At 35.2% G+C, this 20290-nt stretch overlaps 1 protein-coding gene across 1 annotated transcript in view; it reads right to left on the bottom strand.

Moving 5' to 3' along the window:
* LOC114351694 (NACHT domain- and WD repeat-containing protein 1) overlaps positions 1-20290 on the bottom strand; it is a 139720-nt gene that overhangs the window by 14058 nt on the left and 105372 nt on the right. Inside the window, exons 13-17 of the mRNA XM_028302996.1 lie at positions 13612-13790; positions 6654-6777; positions 3675-3786; positions 2268-2546; positions 1-172 (exon numbers count right to left, since the gene is read on the bottom strand). Coding sequence (XP_028158797.1) covers positions 1-172; positions 2268-2546; positions 3675-3786; positions 6654-6777; positions 13612-13790 — 866 coding nt within the window. The remainder of the gene's footprint in view (positions 173-2267; positions 2547-3674; positions 3787-6653; positions 6778-13611; positions 13791-20290) is intronic.

Below are 20290 nucleotides of genomic sequence, written 5' to 3'. Positions count from 1 at the left end.
CAGCAGCCAACAAGAAGTGGTCTTTGTCAGCAATAGCCAGAGCTGCTAAATCATGCGCAGCTGCTAAAGTGCGCAGCAGCGTGCCACTGTGCAGGCTGTACACGTAGATGCGCTGGTCAGCACAACCGACAGCCGCCCGGGAAGAGTCATGAGCCACGCAGAAGCATTTTATCTGAACCATTAGAAATACAACATGTTGGATTCACGATTAGGTACCCATAATCTTGTCCAGTCGGGCTAGGATGCGCGCCATGATAATTTCAGATGACAAATGTTTGGGCCTATCGTGCAAAATAGATTATTTGTGTGTCTCGATAAAAGTTTATCGTGCAGTGGGGCGCATCCTAGGCGTACAGTAAGTAATTATGTAAAACAGACAAGGAAGCTCTAATTTACGCTCTATGTAGAGCTGGCCTTAGCGATTTGTGACATAAGGTGCATTAAATGGCTTTAAAGTACTATAAAACCTACTACCTACCTACTTTACCTACAAGCCTACAATAAAGTTCACGCCAGTCAACGTTGGGCACAATGCTCTTTTTATGACGCATTGTTGTTGGAGCAGTATTGATTGACGGCCCAACGCAAGCCATTTTTAGGTTCGCTAGTTATTAAAAAATCGAACACTGGAACCAAATTCACAAAGTTCAAAAGGTTATTGTTCAATATTGAATAACTACCGCCATTTGATAGATACCTAATGCACGGAATATAATGATATTATAGCTATAACCTTTAAGTGCATTTGGTAGAGCTCTTTAGCTGCTATATCAATTCGATTCTACACTATTACGCATCTGGATAATACATTAAAACAAAATACTCGGGAATCCAATTGAATATCAGTGTTATTTCTGAATAAAGAGCGAGGAGATATTTGAATATCCATTTTCTATTCTGCCTAATGCAATTTAAATGTCTGCTGGATAAGGATTTATTTTTATTGGTTACCACATCACTTAACAACGATGAATAATATTATGGTTTTTTGGCTTTCATTTCTTCTAATAGAAACATTCAAAGCTGTGAGAAGAAGCCAGAGAGTCAGCACATTGTATAAATGTACCTGCGTAAGTAGGTAGGTACTTACTACTTCAGTTTCAGTACAGTACAATCAGTAGTAGGTACACATTGTAGATATTAAAAACGAAATAGATACATTGCACGACATATCGTTACTGGACAAAGTGCACATAAAACTGAAACTGGCTAAGTTTGATGAGTATAACTTTATCGCCTAGTGCTCAGGCAGGTAACGTAGCGATAACTTTGATCGTAACACTACGATAAAACTGTCGTATCAAATCACAAGACAACTTTGGCTGAAGTAATGGTTTATGTCCTTTATATTGTACAAAAAATTATAAATATCTATCAATCACCAATATTTTTATAACCAAGTAAATCAATCATTATTCCATGCAATAATTTTAATTTCAAAATAAACTTCAATCCATCTATAATCTAGTAGTGTCAGAGGAATAGGGTAACCTTTGAAAATGTAAGTGCTCCACCAAGGGTGTAAGTATCACGTGCAAAGAAAACTATCCAAATCGCATTACGAATGGATTTGTAAAGGGCGGCGGTTAACACTAACTTCAGCAAATGAAATAAGAAAAGGCGAGGTCGGCGGCCACTTACTAGCAATCGGCGGTAATTTATCTCACTGGTAACGAGTAAGTGGGAGCTAAAGCAATTTGGTGATCCCCTATTACGGCGGTGAAGGGTGAGGATGCTACAGTCATTCGCAAGTGGCAATTCTTGACTCAATCTTAGCACCAAACGTACTTAGATCATAAGTGTTCCAAATCGTACGAGTAGCAAATTGATTTTCTTCGCTTATTTTGGAGATATTTTGGAAAGTTTCTAAGAAGGAGGGATAAGTAAATCGTCTAGAGAAAACTTCCAAGTACTCATAAAATAACTTACTGAAGGATATAAAATACAAACCGCAACGTAAAGATGTACAAGAAAAGCACTTTGTCAAATTCCCACATTAATAACAAATGGGTTTGTTTTCAAGAACAACATTTTATAACTTCCACAAGCGGTTTTGATGAGACGTGAAGTCAAATTTTCGTCTTTTACTTAAGACAGATTATATAATTCAATTATAAATAAGGAAAACCACACTTTGGAGTTTTTTTTATACCTTTGTCATCGAGAGTGCGACTTAAGTGCTATAGTTGTGTTATTGGCATCGTTTCCCGGTTTTTACGGACTCATATCATAAAACAAAAACACAAACATGATTGTGTAAAACTTACCTTAGCTTTATGTCTTTTCAGCACATGCAAGTAGGTCCCAGTAATAAATGTCCTCAAGTGCAGTTCGTTCTCTCCCTGCAGCGTTATGAGGAACACGTTGTCATCAGTCACTTCCATCGCATGTATGGGCACTCCTGCAGTGACCGTGCTGAGCAACGTGAAGTTATCCACATTCCACGTACACACCGTCCCATCTTGAGATCCCGTTACCAGAATCTCCCCGTCTTGAATCACTTTTACCGCGGTAACCGGCCCTCGGTGGTGATCGATCTTTGTGACCTATTTAGGAAATAACGTAATTAATTCCACTGCTTAAGCAGCTGAATCTATAATTAACATTGTTTGCGAGTTCCGCCCCGAGACAGTTCCTTGTTTAAGCCACCCAAAGCAATCCTTTCTCCGAGATTTCGTTGGGAAAACAATTGTTATTTAGTCGGGTGAATTTAGTTACTCAGCCTTTTTGTTCAAATAAAGCTCATTTAAACTTTTTGCTGCAACCGAATTAAGATAGGCAAATCTTTGATGTCGTTTTTTCAACAAAGTTATTTTAAGTTACTTTATCATTCAGATTTTTCTACAAACTATTTTAAATAAAAACGCCTAAGTAAAATTAATTAAAATTGTATCTTCTGGAGATGACTTTTTTGATGCATGATGCCCAAAATCATAATACGAATTTGGTTATAATTTTAGTAAATTCGTATAATATACAGCTTCATAAGAACTCTGAGTCCAGAATGTTTGTGATCATTACACAAATAGGTATCATTTCCACCTAGGTATCCGAACTTGTATAACCAGACGAGAGCCTTAATGAAAATAGTTGGACTGAATATTTGGAATTCAAACCAAATAGGTAGGTAGCTAGTTTAATTTAAAGAAACTTTGCAGCAAATATTGTCCCTGTCTCATATTCCTTTACGAGGAAACTTAGTTTATTGACTCGGCAGAGCAAACGATTGGTATCCGAGCCCGCCGTTGCCCTTAGTTTGTAATTAAATGCAGTATTTTCCAATAGTTTTGCCGACAGCGGAGAATATCAATTTATCTTTGAAGTATTGCGCTTTGGTGTGTTAAACTTCACGAACTGCCTTTTTGTAACTTTATACCTACTATCGATAAAAAACTTAGGGTGAGTTGCACCAACATACTTTAACCGTAGCTTTAACAATAACCGGTACTTTTTGTATGGAGTTTGACAGATTTTTGACATTTATTAAAGTCAAAGTAAGATGGTGCAACCCAGCCTTAAAATAAATTAGTTAAACGTAAAAACGAAAAAAAGATTTTGCTTTTGCTGTATTTAAAACGTCGTACTTTTAGTCTTTTGTTTTTATTACTTTTGTTTTTGGAACACTAATTAAATGCTGGCCAGATATAAAACAATAGATTTTCTTTTGTTCTCACCAATGCTCCGTCCACTAGGGAGGTGACGATGACCGCTGAGTCTTCGCCACCGCTGATCACCAGTGATCGGTTCACGATTGCTGCTACACATAGCACTGGCGCTATGTGTTCCCTGCAAATAAACCCTTCTTTATTCAAAGGAAAAAGGTGGTTGTCACTTTCATCAATCTAATACAGTGTGAGTCACGTTAAAGTGTACATATGAAAATAGATGAAACTAGACCTATTTTTATCGACAAAAAAGAGGTCAAAAAATTTTTGAGATTTTTTTTTAATTTTTTATAGATTTTTTTTCTTTCAATTACTTATTATAAAGAAAACGTAATAACTTTTAAACTAAGCGGTATATCTTGATAAAATAAAAACTGTAATAATGCAATAATGTAAACGAAGCGTTGAATGGCGCGCCCGGAGAGGCTTAGTTCAAACGATCATAGCAAATGTTGTGATAGGGATAGAGACATGCAATTTTTAGTTTTACAAAGGTAATACAATAGAGAATAATACAAAACAATAAAAACCACGTATTATAGGGGCATTTTTCGGAGAAATTTATCAAATAACCAAAAAAACACGAATTTTTAAGTAGATTTTTTTCAAAAAGTATCATTTTTTATTATTTGTTGGCATTTTTTGTGAATTGTATGTATTTTTACAAGCTTTATATTGACTTCACTTGTTAGTATGTGTGGGACAAATCTTGCAACTGAAATTAAGACCAGTTCTCCTCAACCGATTGAGCTGAAATTTGGCATACTTATGTAAATACGATGACAATGCAATGTTATGGTACCATTGAGCTGGTCTGATGATGGAGTCAGGAGGTGGCCATAGGAACTCCTAAACGAAACGGCGGAATCTCATCGAATTTGGGATCGTTGGATTTGTCTTTTTGAGCACTTTAGTGCTACATGATGTCCAGGGTCCTGATAATGGATTTGGGAGGTGGCCATAGGAACTCCTAAACGAAACGGCGGAAACTCATCGAGTTTGGGTTCGTTGGATTCGTCTTCCTGAGCACTTTGGTGCTAAATGATGACCAGGACTCAGATTGAGATACAACTAAAAAGTGTAAAATAAAATTATAATAAAAAAAAACTTTTTTAAAAACAAGCTTTATTCTGAAATGCAGTTGTAATAAAACGAAAAAAATAATTGTATGCAATGTTCAAATAATTTCGAAAGCTTGTAGCGCAAACAGAAAAAAGAAGAATAAATTCCATGCGCGATACAAGCTTTCGAAATTATTTGAACATTGCATACAATTATTTTTTTCGTTTTATTACAACTGCATTTCAGAATAAAGCTTGTTTTTAAAAAAGTTTTTTTTTATTATAATTTTATTTTAGTATCGCCTGCTATTTAGCATTATTACTATTTTTATTTTATCAGGATATACTGCTTAGTTTAAAAGTTATTACGTTTCCTTTACAATAAGTAATTGGAAGTAAAAAAATTATATAAAAAATATAAAAAAAATCTCAAAAATTTTTTGACCACTTTTTTGTCGATAAAAATAGGTCTAGTTTCATCCATTTTCATATGTACACTTTAACGTGACTCACACTGTATAATTCATTAGCGTTTTTATACAAAAGACAACGTAAACGTAAATTCAGGCAAATCTATTTAAACTAACTAGGCAACTCGAAAAACGAATTAGTATAATTCGGTTTTAGGTTCTATTGCTGGAGCTGAGTTAGTTCTGTTGGTTTTCATGAACAAAAATAATAATGCCAGTTCCTTTGTACTCGTAATGTAATATTGTTTAAAAAGTTAACTTGATCTTCAAAGATGCTCAAACTTATCCAATTACAAAAATGCTCAACCTATAGCATGCTGTGTCGTAGGGAATTTTTATTATCCTCAAAGCTTGCATGAAATAGGCAAAAATCTATTTCAACGAGGGCGGATAATGGAGATGAAAACAATGTTTTAGTTTGGCATTTTGATAATTTCAAAATAAGATAAAGTTTAGCATAATATTCCCACTGAAATAATAGTCGCAGGTCGAATACAGAATAAAATTATACAATTACAATCATTGCCCACAGTGGATATGATGTGGTATAATTATGGAAATTAATCTGAGCTTGTTTCATAATTGATTTTAGATTACCTACCTAGCGTAATTAATTTTGAATTGGGCTCGGATGGAAATGGTATCTAAATCTACTGTTATTGGAAACGTATTTTCTTTTTCACAATATTAACTCTATATCTACTCGTACGTAATATCTCATTACGATTCCAACAACTACTTAATTGAATGGTACATTTGCCGTATACATACTTTATTTTTCTCCCAAGCATGTATCATTCATAATAGTATTATATTATGAGAAAGGTTTTGTACTTTTCCGTACATAATTATGTATTAATTATTTATCAATAGAAAGCCGCAGTATTTATGAGCGTCATAGGTTATAAAAAAAAACCGGCCAAGTGCGAGTCGGACTCGCGCACCGAGGGTTCCGTACCAATGATTTATGAAATTAAAATTATTATTTTTTATTTAAGTTATTAGTATGAAAGATTACGCGGTAATAATAAAAGGTATACGATTTACGAGGTATTAAAAAAAACTCTCGTTCAAAACAATTTTTGTTGGTAGTTTTTATAGTAATGTACATCATATGTTTTTTAGATTTTTCATTTTCTTATTTTAGAAGTTAGAGGGGGGGGGGGGCAACTTTTTTCCACTTTGGAAGCGTCTGTCACGCAAACTATTCGGTTTGGAAAAAAAGTATTTTAGAAACCTCGAGTTTCAGTTCTAAGTATGGGGAGCCCCCAATATTTATTATTATTTTTTAATTTTTGCATCAAATTCTCTTACCAAGTTTCAACAGTATAGCTCTTGCTCACAGCCTTAAAAATGGCTGTGACATACGGACGGACAGACGGACGGACGGACAGACGGGCGGACAGACAGACAGACATGGCGGTGAGAGTCATACAAAATGTTTCTGGAATACTTACAAAATCTTAGTCTTGACTGCTAACGTGTGTAAGTCCCACACGATGACGCTGGTGTCTTCAGACCCCGTGAGGAGGTACTGGGATTCCCGCGTCACGCACATGCAGAGGATCCTCCCTGAGTGACCTGAAAAGAAACGGGTTTTTAGCAAAGAACTGTGGGTGGGAACGATTTGTGGGGCCCAAAAATAATGTAAAGTGACTCTATTCCATATTTTTTCTATTCTGTATTTTTTCTCACATAGTCTAAAATCGATTTATTGGTAAATAACCTAATTCTAAGGTTTAACTATTATGGTACCTAGTCGACAAACAAGATAAAACTGTAAAATGATTTACCTACGTCCTGTAGAGAGTGAAACAAATAGGTACTATATTCACACAAATTGTAAGATGTACCTACTAACCTTAGTAATTATGTATCTTGGGTTGGAGGCCTGGTGCTCTAAGATACAGGCAGGATTCTGCCTAGTTTAGACACCAGTCTCCCACAGACAAATGTACCAAACTAAATTTAAGACTAGTTTTAAGAATCTGTTTGTGGAGAGAAAATAAATATATTTATTATTATTATTATTTATTATTATTATTATTATTCTACGTTAATTAAGAACTTTTAAATGCTTTTAACACTGAAATACCCTGGAAAACTTAACAATAAATTTAATTACTCGAAATAACCTTTGAAGCTATTGTAGTTTCGGCCAATTGTGTGTAAATGGTTTTTTAAATTCGTTATTTCATCACTACTGACGTCAGCAGTTTGATTATACTCGTAGCTAGGTTGTTTTACAAATTACGAAACTGTTTTTATACTTATGCTTTAAATATTTACATTGGTTTTTAGTTTGGCTGTGCTGATCACAAATCTAGTTAAATAAAAGGCCAAATTACTTTTCGCCAAATTTCACTTCGCAAACAACTTATCGCCAAAGTTTCATTTCCCAAATGAACTTTTAGCAAATGTACTTTTCGCAACTAATTCATTTGTTCAAATTATCATTTGGTAAAATTTTACTTGGCAAATGTTTATACAGGGTGTTGATTTCAATCCTCGCCATATTTATTTAGGTGATCTATTATGACTTATATAAACGCATTATCCACCAAAAAAAAAATTACAAACTAAAGTAGAATTTTTAGCGAATATTTTCCGTGCGACATCAACTGTACTGTGGCTCGTAATACTGCAATACGTTTCAACTGCGGCACCCATCGAGCTACGCGGATCGCTCGCTTATCATGTCTGATAGTCTACTGAAGGAAGCCACGTAAAATAGGTAGTGTAAATAGGTATTTTTGTTTGACTAACTAAAGTTAAAGTTCGTTTTAAATTAGTTTGCTGTTTCCTATGTGTGTGTGTGTGTGTGTGTGTGTGTGTATTGGAGCGTACCTACGCGCTTTCCGCCACTACCTACCGCAATCGCGGGAGTATTTTGTACACAAAATTACCAGATTATTTACTCCCTACATTAAAAAAAACACATTCCTTTAAGTTTAGAACTAGGTACCTACTCACCGATGCGACTTCAGATGCGTTTCCACGTGCCCTCCCGTAACAGTAAACCATGTTTACGTACTCACGAGCACTGTACGTATGGTTTGGCATCTTCCTAACACTCACTCACTATTATTACACTCACTATCACACTTTCACACACTAAATACTCAAAACCGCACGAGAAAACAATCAAAAATCGNTGCCAAATATTATATCCCAAATAATTTGTTTGGTCAAATTGACACTTCACATACTTACCCACCGTTACCCACAAATCAAAGCATAAGGCACATGATCATGGTTTTCACAAGAATTTTATGTAAAACAAAGAGATTGCAGAAAATAGTATGGTTGCAAAAAGTAGGTATTGCAGAAAATAGTAGGTTAGGTTAGGTTAGAACAGTGACCCTATGCGCTAGAATCACCTCTATTGTTAATGAATCATTTGGAAATATCGATAAAAAGAATGAAATAAGAAAATTAATTTAGAACAAATTTTATATTAACTACCCACTAAACAAAATAATAACCACAAGCTAATTTGTATTCCATTCTATGCACCAATCAAATTATTTTGAAAATAGTTTATGGTGTAATATTTTTGCCAAATGAAACATTTGACAAAACATACTTTGCCAAACAAAAATTTGCTAAACAATAATATGCCAAAAGCGACATTTGCGAATTAAAAGTTTGCAATAAGTTGTTTTGCCAAATGAGAATTTGCTAAATGAAAATTTGCGAAACGTTGTTTGCGATGTGATAATTTGGGAAACGTTTTTTGGCCAAACATAAGTAATCCAAAATTAATGAATAAATGAAAATTCTATAAAGTTAAATGTTGTGAATATTAATTAAATGTGTCAAGCAAATATACCCAAAGCGGTGGGTTTTCAGACAAAGAACAGCGTGTACATTGTGTAAATTAGTTAAACTACATTACTGCCTAGAGTTGTAGGAGTATGACAAAGCTTTCGGGACAGTTACTTATAAATAATGAAGTGGAAACCAAATTGAATCCCATTGTTTTATGCCCATTATCACCATCAATCCCTAATTTTGAAATGACCCCTATGGTAACACTTATCAGGAATTTTATTTTGAAAGCGTTCACTTAAAATTAGGGATTGTTCGTGATTACTCAAGCAAATCGGGCATTATAGCAGTAACATTACTCTCTATTCCTCCTTCTCATTTACTTCAAAATAATATTATAGAGAGCCAGATACAGCCTAGGATACTCGTACTATTCTATCATTTGGCTGCAAAATCCCGAAGAATTAATTGCGCCTTTAATTTCTGACTCGTGAAATCCAAGGCTTTCAGAGCACAGATTGTAGCGTATCCCAGATTGTTTTCTAAGTGTCCCGCATAAATCGGGACACCTGGCGACGTCCCCTCGTAGCTCGTATTTGCTAATGTTTGGGACGGTGTTTGTTCAAACAACAAACGACTGGCTGGCGGAGGACCCTCGGATGAAATATGCTACAATTAACTATTCTCGCTCGATTTATATCCTTTTATTAAACTGACGCGCTTTATGAAAGACTTTTATTAATAAACCTTTTTTACGCGAGGGAGAAAAAATATATGCTTAATTATTTCTACAAAATCGGCAATATTTGTGAAATATTAATATTTGTTGGTAACAGTAAACCTTCAAGATTTTATGATTGTGTAGCCTTAACCTTTATAAAGATAAGTTCCTTTTGGTTGGATCATAATATTATTTCGTCGTATTAGCACAGAATAATAATAAGTACTATTAGTAACTTCTGTTTTAGGTAGGGTGTCATGTACTTTTAAACTTCTATAAGTTAGTTCTGTAAGTTAGTAAGCTGTAGCACAGGCTGTAGGTACTATAACATATTTAAAAGTTTTGCTTAATTTTACATTAGGTTAGGTCAAAGACAAAAGTATCACGTGTGAAAATAATTAAAGCATAATTATCCAAAATAAACAAATAACTGTAACTAATCTAATGAACAAAGTATCAATTTCTTTGGCAAAATTGCAAAGCTATTTAAAAGTCTCATGAAAAGTGTAATTAGAACGGTATCTGCGCATGTAATTATTTTTAATTGGTAACCGATATCCAAATTGCGGGCCGTCCAACGGTCCAATATAGTTAAACGTTTAGGCTATCAGGATAATTGTGACTTGGGCTGCGACGGCATAACCAGTCGACAATATCGACGAAAAAAAAACAAAAATTTAAAAATTATAAGGTTCTTGAAACTTATTTGGTATCCATAGTACAGTCAGCGTCAGGTAGATCGAAGCGTCTAAGATAGCCAAAATGATCTGCTTATGCTTATGCTTACTTTGACTGGTTACATTTATATGAAATATTGAATATCAGATCATTTTGGTTTATCTTAGACGCGTCGCGCTGACTGTACAAGCTTTGCTTAGTTTGGGATTGGATAGTGCAATGTATAATGCCACATGAATAATCATGCTCAAAATTATTACATGGTGGAAAAACTCGCAAACTTTGGAGAAATCGTTATTTAGACAAATGTAATAAAAAGTTTATCAATAAATATTCTAAAATATTAACTATCGATCAGTTATCGATAAAATGCTATTTCATCGACAACAGCTGTGCATCCTTTATACTTATTGCACGGTCGTTAGCAAACTGGACATCGAGTTTACATTTTATTTAGTCCGTTTCAAAATGGGAAATATGTTGGTAGAAGCTTAATGGATTAAATTATAGAATTACATTTTGACAATAGTCGATACGAACAAAAATAACCAAGTTAAAATTACATTACTAGCTATGCAAATGCATGTCCCACCTTGTTTTAGTAATAGATTGGATGTATAAAGGTTAATTACAAAATTAACTTTCTTTATTACTGTTAGCAGCTATGTTTTACGTTAGTTCGTTACCCTGCGACTAACTTACTGTTGAGTAGGGATGGCAATATTTTTGTCCAGAAAACTCTAATTTGGATCTATTTTATTTGAGAAGGCATGGAGGCAAAGACAAAATTTGAGGGGAGGCTTACTTTCAGCAGTGAACATCTTATGTTGACATGATGATAAAAAGTCATTCACTCGTGATAGAGATGGAATAGTGACCGTGCATCATTCACGAAAACGAACCGTTTTTAAAGATCTTATTCAAAACATCGATTACTCGATCTCAGAGCACCATCCCTACACACAACCCTAGAGACTAGTGCTTCATAGTTAGGTATTATTTACGCAGGGCAGTAGCCTCGGACTAATGTGTGAAAAGTTGAGAAATTATTCTCTTAATTATTCCCGAAACGCCAGTTAATCCTGCTAATGTAATGAATTCTTGTGTTTCTGTTGGACTGGTGCTTTTAATTGTTGTAACTTGGTGATAAATTGGCACTAGAGAAAGTCTCTGGACGATTTTATGTACGCAGAACAGCACGGAAAAGTTAAACACTGTGACATTTTTATAGTTAATAGATCGTGCTAAAGAATGTATTTAGCAACAATAATGTATCTTTAATCTGAACTCTATGGGTTCATAGAACATAATAAACACATTTCAACGTTCGTATATAATTTCAGAGCAGTTTTGTACTAAGCATTAATGTCCAACTCAGTCTTTAATTGGCTTTAGACTAAATTACAGACACCGCGTCCGTTAGCTGGATGTAAAATACATAATTATTTTTCCTCGTTCCAGGGCGAAGAAAACCTACATGAAGTAGATTGTATTTCAGTAGATAATAAGAAAAGAAAACACGTAAGATTGTAATAAATTGAATTATTTCCAAGAGCCACTAAGAAATTTCAGAAGCGTCTGCTAGTTATTTTTTCAGCTTCTTTGAGGCGAAAGAATATTTCTGAAAATATAAAAACTACGCATACGGTACTACGGTAGCGTTCAATTTACTAAAGTAAAATGCGTCGAAAAATCGCTAATCTGAAAAGGCCCTTATGTAATTTTAATGACAAAATACAGCTACATCCCTGACGCATAGTATATTTTATATTATCTCACGTACAAGCGTAAGGTGATGGACGCGGGTAATAATTTACCCAAGTTGCGCGTGACAAAGGTCCGGCTAATCCGTGGCTACTGGCCAGTTATGTTGCTAGCTTTGGTTTTGCCCGAAATGTATAATGAAAGTACATATTATTATTTTCTATCTAGAGCTTGATATAGTACACGGGTTTTAACTTAAGCCAAGTGAAGTCAGATGTCCTATGTTTAGAAAAAAAAATCTCCTAGTTTTAGAAGGGTTCATTAACTTTAAACTAAGATCGTGCACTGTTACTGTCAAGAACAAAAGAAGGATCTAGTTAAAGTAGTCACCGGTTTCTTACGGACGTTCGTTGGACTACGCATGGTTGGTTGGTGGACATCATCGATAAGTTTGGCTGTGTGAAAACGACCCAAAGATATTTTCACAATTCTGTATCTCCTATTAATATAAAATGTAACAAGTGGGGTTGATATAAATTGAATTATTTTAATGGACATTGATGATGATGAAAACATTTAAAGTCAAAATGGTTTACACTCTTTTAATATCCTAAACAAGTATGAAACTTTGTGTGAGAAAAAATATTATGTTTTGAAATGCTTACTTTTCCTTGAAATTGAAAACCAAGTCAGGCTAGGTATTTACTTAAAAATATCTTGTTACTTTTAAAAGCAACCTTAAATTGTGTTAACCTCCTTTAAATAATTTGCTAGAAATAAATTTTGATTCAATTAAGGTTTCCAGTGGGTCTAGACAAAGTGCACTTTTTGATCGAATCGAAAATCGAATCCGTCAAAACTCCATACAAAAAAAGGCTTTTCGACCACTTTTCGACTGGTTTGCGATTAAAATGTGCACTTTGTCTAGACCCACAGAAGTTATTAGTCTGGTACTTAGTGTAAACAAAAGGAGTTCGGGAAAATCGTTATTAATACTGATTACTAATTAGGTTTCTAAGCCTTTTCCAGATACTTTGTTGTATAAGTATTTTGTGAAAGTGGTTTAGTGTTCATTTTGATAGAAAATTGTGAAAAATGAATTTGTTTTAGATTATTTTTTGATTGAAAGGAAAATGGTAAATCTGCCTAGGTGTGGCAGTTAGTAACAAACATTTTTAATAATAAGTTTAATAGGTCAACTATTGTAGTTGACATGTTTAGAAGTTGACGTTTCATTAAAGATGTCCTTCTAAAAATCCATATCCCATAGAAAAAGAAGGGCCGTTTTTCTTTGACTTTGAATGTGTCGGGTTTTTTTTTCTCTTCATCTTCTTAAGGACTTTTCTCGGACCAACGAATATAATATGAATGAAGAAATATGTTAGCCAAATTGGTTCAGCCTTTCTCCAATAATGCGAAAAATACATAGATCCGTAGTAGTAAGTAATAGGTTTTAGTTTACCTAAGGTTGAATAATTACATATTATGTACATAGGTATTATGTTCATTTGTGAAATTCCTAGTGATTCCATCTAACCTACCTTTGAAAGTATGGACCCTGGAGTTTGACATGACATGCCATAGCTGCGGGTCCCCCGAAGACGGAGCCAGTACTAAATGCTGCCCAGACGGAGCTAACTGTAGCAACCTGGCGCCAGCACCAGGAGTCGAACCCCCGACCGAGACCACTCGGACTGTGGAAGCGATTGGCGGTTGCAACCTGAGAATAAAATTAATGTTACAGAATAAAATGTTTTGCCTATAATTTATTACAAACTATATAGCTTTCCGCCCACAGCTTCACCCACGTGGAATTTTGTCTGAAAAGCTTTATCGTGCGCGTCCCTGTTTCAAAAACCGGGATGAAAAAATATTGTATGTCCTTTCCCGGGACCCAAACTATCTCTATGTCAAATTTTATCAAAATCGGTTCAGTGGTTTAGGCGTGAAAGCGAGACAGACAGACGGACAGAGTTACTTTCGCATTTATAATATTAGTAGGGAAGTATAGGGATTAATGTATACCAACAAAAGTTCACTCAAATTGCCCTAACTAGTTTAGCTGATCTTTTCCCAGGCTGTTTTGCAATAAACATTTACCTATCAAAGTTTATTTTTTACTTTTCACTCAATTTCAGCACCCTTAAAACGTTAAAAAAAAAACATCGCAACTTTTCCCGCGCCCTTTTATCATCGGCGCTTCTAAATTTGAGTTAAATTATTTTTTTATTGAATCACGTGGCGCTGCCGTATCGTTTTATTGAAAAACACTGGCACAAATCGATGATGTTCCGAGATGTATTTTCCGAGTAAAAACTGGCCGGTATAATCTAATTTCCTCTGATAGAGAGATCTCCTCTTTTTCCTGTTCGTTCATTGGGAGCGGAGCCATTCATCTTGGTAGGGATGTGGGGTGACGTAAATATCGATACAAATAACCAATTTTTGATAATAATGAGGTAATAGTGAATTTTATTTTTGTTATCAATTTTTGGTTCTACGTAACGTCTTAGTTTTATTTGTAAACCTTAATACAATTTCATAAATGTTATATTATTATCATTGAGATCTTTGACGCACTCCTTAGCAGTATACTCAACGTAAACTAATGGTAAGCACACAGATGACACAGATGATGATATTATGTCATCACGTTACATTATTTACAAATAATACGATTCTCAATATTAATAAAATTCGCTTCTCGATAAAAAAAATATCAGGCGTATAAGTGTTACGACATTATTTCTAGGAAGCCAATTACTTTCAGAAAGAAAATCGATGTGAAACCTTTTTCTCCATAATCGATCACGTTTTCCCATCCTTACCGGTATCGCAGGAGTTAATGGGATAGATAAACAGGACGATTAGGTGGTTAATTAACAAACTCCACGGACCCCGGATTTCACGCTTTCGATGCTTACGCTTATCGCTTGTACGTGAATATTATTAATATCGCCCCTAAAAATAAACGTTCAATTAGATTCTGGATCGATAAGGCGATGACGCGGTGTGACAGTTATTTAATATGGAAAATTGGTAAAGAGAGCCCACTGTTTGATAGATTATGTGACATTAAGGTATCGTATTGCAAGTAAAAATGGGTGATATGAGTGCAACGTATGGTTTATGAACGATTAATACCTGCACATTAACCTATCTTTAAGTAAAATATGTTACTTCAATAGATTTTAGACTTTATACCTACTAAACACAAAACAGTTCAAAAACCATCGTTTTAATTTTTGAGTGCAGCTTTACTAGAATGGAAAAAACATGACTTATTTATTTACAATCAGTATCAAAACCACACGCACGTTTCAAAACTTTGTCAATTTAGGCAAATAAAGATACCTTTCATGGACAAAGACTAGCTATCAGTAGAGCTAAATTACCTGTATTTACACACAAACTACGACAACATCCCTACAGCGTAACCTCAATAGTTCACCCACCATTAATCAAGGGCTGTCAACACACAATTCTTCCTAATGCGCCATTCGTCTAAACAGTGAGCAATTACAACTCCTGGCGAAACAATAGTCCGCGCCATTATAAACGGTCAATTTTAGCATCGAATGAAAAGCCGATTAACAGACATCGAGCTGCCTATGTATCTAGATACACTCGACACGATAGGTTTACTCATATCATGATATGAGTAAACCTATCGATTTCAAAGTGAACTTATTGACCTATTCGTTGCGGACGGCACGGCATACTTTGTACACCGCTACAGTTAGAAGTTTTTAATATATGCGCCAAAACGAAGAATAAAATATACTGAGACAGTTCAATTCCTCTTTGAGTAGATTTTGTTTACATTAACAAAATTTTATTGTCAGTTTCTATTGGCGCGGACTACACAAACACGTTGTGGGAGGGATCAATGCGCCTAATTCCGTGTTTTGTCCGGCGCCCACCGGCGAATTAACGACACGGAACCTAATGTAAACACTTCGAACGCGAATCCGTTAAGCCACTTGCACACGTACTCAAAACATAGCCTGAAAATTCTTAGTGCGCAGATTTGCTGGTTCAAAAGGTATTTTTGTTACAACACCAATTGCCAGCACCAAGTCGATCTAATCTGCACTCAAAAAAAATCTGTAACCTGTGATTAATTATCGGTGAAGCTGTTTCCTTTTTATTTACGGAAAAATGTTTTCCATCGCTTGACTCTGAAATTCCCAAGGACCTCCTAGTAAGCTAAGCACGTCCCTGCATCTAACATTAAGCAATGACATCATTTGAACTATCACACTAAAACCTTTGCTTAATGCGAGTTTGCATTAAACATCTAAGCTAGCGAGTGCGTAAAAAAAATCTCTGAAAGTGTTCGTTAGGGACGCTCTGTACAATTTCTCATACATTTAATATCATATTTTTACGCAGTCGCTAGCGAAGACGTTTGATGTAAACTCGCACTAAGCCCCCTTCTCTTGTATTTCCCCTAATTTAGACCTCAGAAACAAACTAGGTGGTGTTTTATGTAGTAAGCAGATCAATAGATACCTCTAATTACAGTCAATATCCAGGGGCAAAAGTACCTGAGCTGATTAATTTCACTTGAGCTAACATCGCAACGTAAGCGTTCGGCACCTGACTCACACATCGCCACACTTCAGCAGGGGTATATCCAGCAGGTTCACTTCATAATAGTCAAAAACATAAGTAGAAATGAGTGATGTATTATGTCTATCCAATATAGCTTGATTAGAATGACGGCTGTCAAACGAATGTGACTAGTGCTGGGTATGTTTCGTACGGTTCACATAGATGTATCGATAAGTTTTAGAAAAAATGATATAAAAAAATGCACCCAATTTTTCTTCATATCTTTATTCATAAAAATGACAATTATGATTTAAATTAGAAGACAGTAAAATTTAAAATTCATGTCAAGGGTGTATAACCTAAGTCGTAGTCATTATCATCAGTATTCTTCAGCGGTTTTTTCCTCTCGCTAGAGGGCGGTGGGCATCTCTTCTAGAGCAACGGTGCTATGAATACCCACAAAATTACCGGTGATTGATTTTCGATGTTTGATTAATTTAAGAATGAAATGTTTTTTGGTTTTTAATAGTGAACATTTAGAAAAACGTATAACTTGACTTAAATATGTTAAAAAATTAGTTAGAATTTTTTTTTGTTAAATATGTTGAACAATTAGTTTTAATTTAATATGACATTTGTCGATATGTCCCAACACTAACATTTTTGTAACTCGAGATAACCTTGTAGAGACGTCGTTAATACTCTAGCTTGATTTTTAGGGTTCCGTAGCCAAAATGGCAAAAACGGAACCCTTATAGTTTCGTCATGTCCGTCTGTCCGTCTGTCCGTCTGTCCGTCTGTCCGTCTGTCCGTCTGTCCGTCTGTCCGTCTGTCACAGCCGATTTACTCGGAAACTATAAGTACTACAGTGATGAAATTTGATGGGAATATGTGTTGTATGAACCGCTACAAAATTATGACACTAAATAGTAAAAAAAAGAATTGGGGGTGGGGCCCCCCATACATGTAACTGAGGGATGAAAATTTTTTTTTCGATGTACATACCCGTGTGGGGTATCAATGGAAAGGTCTTTTAAAATGATATAAAGTTTTCTAAAAAACATTTTTCTTAAAGTGAACGGTTTTTGAGATATCAGCTCTCAAAGTCGTAAAAAGTATGTCCCCCCCCCTCTATTTTTATAACTACGGGGTATAAAATTCTAAAAAAAATAGAGGTGATGCATGCTAATTAACTCTTTCAACGATTTTTGGTTTGATCAAAGTATCTCTTATAGTTTTTGAGATAGGTTGATTTAACTGTAATTTTGGTTAAGTTATTGTGCTTACACTGAAAACGATGGCTGAACCTTATAAGATAGATCAAAAAATATACTACAGTATTGTACACCTTTTAAAATCCGCGATGATATAAAATCTTTATAATGTAGGTACTTTTTACGAGAAATATTAGCTTATTCAAGCAATACGCCATTAATCCTTATCCAGTAATGTACCTTAAATACATTGTGCATTTGATAAAGTTTAATATTACAAATGTGATTGTTGAGTAATAATAGGTTAAACATATCCATCGAACCAATATTTTTAAAACGCGTTAATCCTATAGATTATTATTACATCGATTCAAGAAGATCGGTCGCTCGCTGCGCTGCAGCGCGTGAGTTGCGGGGCGTGGTCTCGCGCGGGAGCGGGGATAAGATAGCTAACCGCGTCGACCCGAACGGGCAGACACGTGAGGGCAGACGTCGTTGTCACTTGTGCGCGCTAAGAGAATTTCATCGTTCCCATTTACTTCTTTCGCAAGTCGAATTTGGCGTTGAGACTTTTTAATATTGAATTGTACCTATTATAAAAAATAAGTAAGTAGGTATACTGGTTTAATAGGTGCTATTAAACCGGTCACGTACTAATAAATCCCCCAATAATATAAATTCCTTTGTTTTTGGTGCAAATTTTAGTGTTTCGTAGCAGGTTTTTAAAATTTCTAAAGCTTATTGTATATCATCTAACAATGGATACTTTAGATAATACGTTTTCCTACATTCTGAATTATAATAACTATATCGAAGATGATGTGGTTCGCGCATTTCATGAAAAGTTACTTCGGTGCACATCATTTAGACCGCGTGAGCTAGAATTATTTCAACACCCTGAACTGATTGAACCTGTACCTAAAAATGAGACGCACCTTCAAGTAATTTATGACGGTGACGTGGGATTAGTGGGGCACTGGAGTTGTATTTATTACATTAATGGAATACTGCGTGTGTACGATAGTCTTGTTGGTGTTCTAGGAAAATCGCAAAAAATATATGTAAAAGCCTTGTTTCCGTATCTATCGGAGTCATGTATTCAGTTTCCAAGTGTTCAGCGACAACCGAATACTATTGATTGTGGTTTGTTTGCCATTGCTTTTGCCACCTCTTTAGCTCGGAATATTTATAAATACATATATAAAATTAATATTCATACATAAAAGTACAAGGCAAAATATCGGGAGAGTTTAGGCTCCATTCACCAGGTGTATAAATTGACATAATAAGTTTATTATATTTGCTGCTACGGAACCCTTTGTGCGCGAGCCCGACTCGCACTTGGCCGGTTTTTATAATTTCGAATTACTACTTATTGGTGTAATTTAACGCTGCATTTACACGAAATTAACATTTTTATTGGAAGCACTGTCGTCGAAAATATTGTTTGTAGGTCAGACGTGAATTATTTCTTGTCCGCCAATATTTAGCTCTCATTGATCGCTACTACAAAGTTATGTCGTTACTTTTGATGGCAGCTGTCATTCTAATCAAGCTATATTGGATAGACTATAGTTCGTAGAAATATTGGCCGTTGCGGCAGAAAAGTTCTTGAGTGGCGATTACAGATCGGAAGGTCCTTGTCCTGCATTTCAGACGACGACAAAATCGTATAGGTTATTAAGAGGTAGGTAATCCTATCCTGAGATGCGAATGCCAAAGATTAATATCTCTGTACCCAGTCTACGCCTACTGCTATTAAATCGATTGTGTCAAGACTGCTTTCGTAATTACTCCACCACAGGGGAATTTATACAAACTTTGCCAATTATTCACCGAGACCTTTTCGTGCCGTAGCTTCCAAACCAATTGTTTGTCTTAAACACTTCTATTTACACTAAAAGCGAAACGGCCAACTTCGATTTGTACAGCCCAGAAATATATATTCGCTGCCAAATCATTTGCTTATTGTTTGATCAGTAAATGTTTGTGTTTGGTAATTTATTATTTCTGGTTCGGAAAACGGTACATTTATAATTTTCGTGGGATGCGGATAAATATTTGATGATATATTGATTGCGTTGATTGTCGAGGTTAGTTTGAGAGTTCGATGCCACCTCGTAACAGATAATAATATATTTTATTATTCACAGCGTGATTTGCTTTACCGTAGAGTGAAAATCATGACTCACACACAATTAGGCCGATATTTTGAAGCCGCGCTCTTATTCGATTCAAACTCAAGTCTATATTTCATCATGGAATCGGTAGAGTTAGGCGTTTGATCAGAATAGTGGCCCACTCTACCCGTAGAACTAGGGTTTAAATATGCCAACATATTCAGGCCTGCCCAACCTGTCTAGGATACCTAGTGACATACCTACATCTGGGATAAAAAGGTTAGATCAATATCAATCGGGACTAGAGTCAAGCTTTCTGAATTATTGTT

Source organism: Ostrinia furnacalis, unplaced genomic scaffold, assembly GCF_004193835.3.
Source record: "Ostrinia furnacalis isolate ACB-3 unplaced genomic scaffold, ASM419383v2 OfSCF1172, whole genome shotgun sequence".
NCBI lineage: Eukaryota > Metazoa > Arthropoda > Insecta > Lepidoptera > Crambidae > Ostrinia > Ostrinia furnacalis.
The sequence above is the reverse complement of the archived record's forward strand: the minus strand, read 5'-3'. Positions and strand labels throughout refer to the sequence as shown.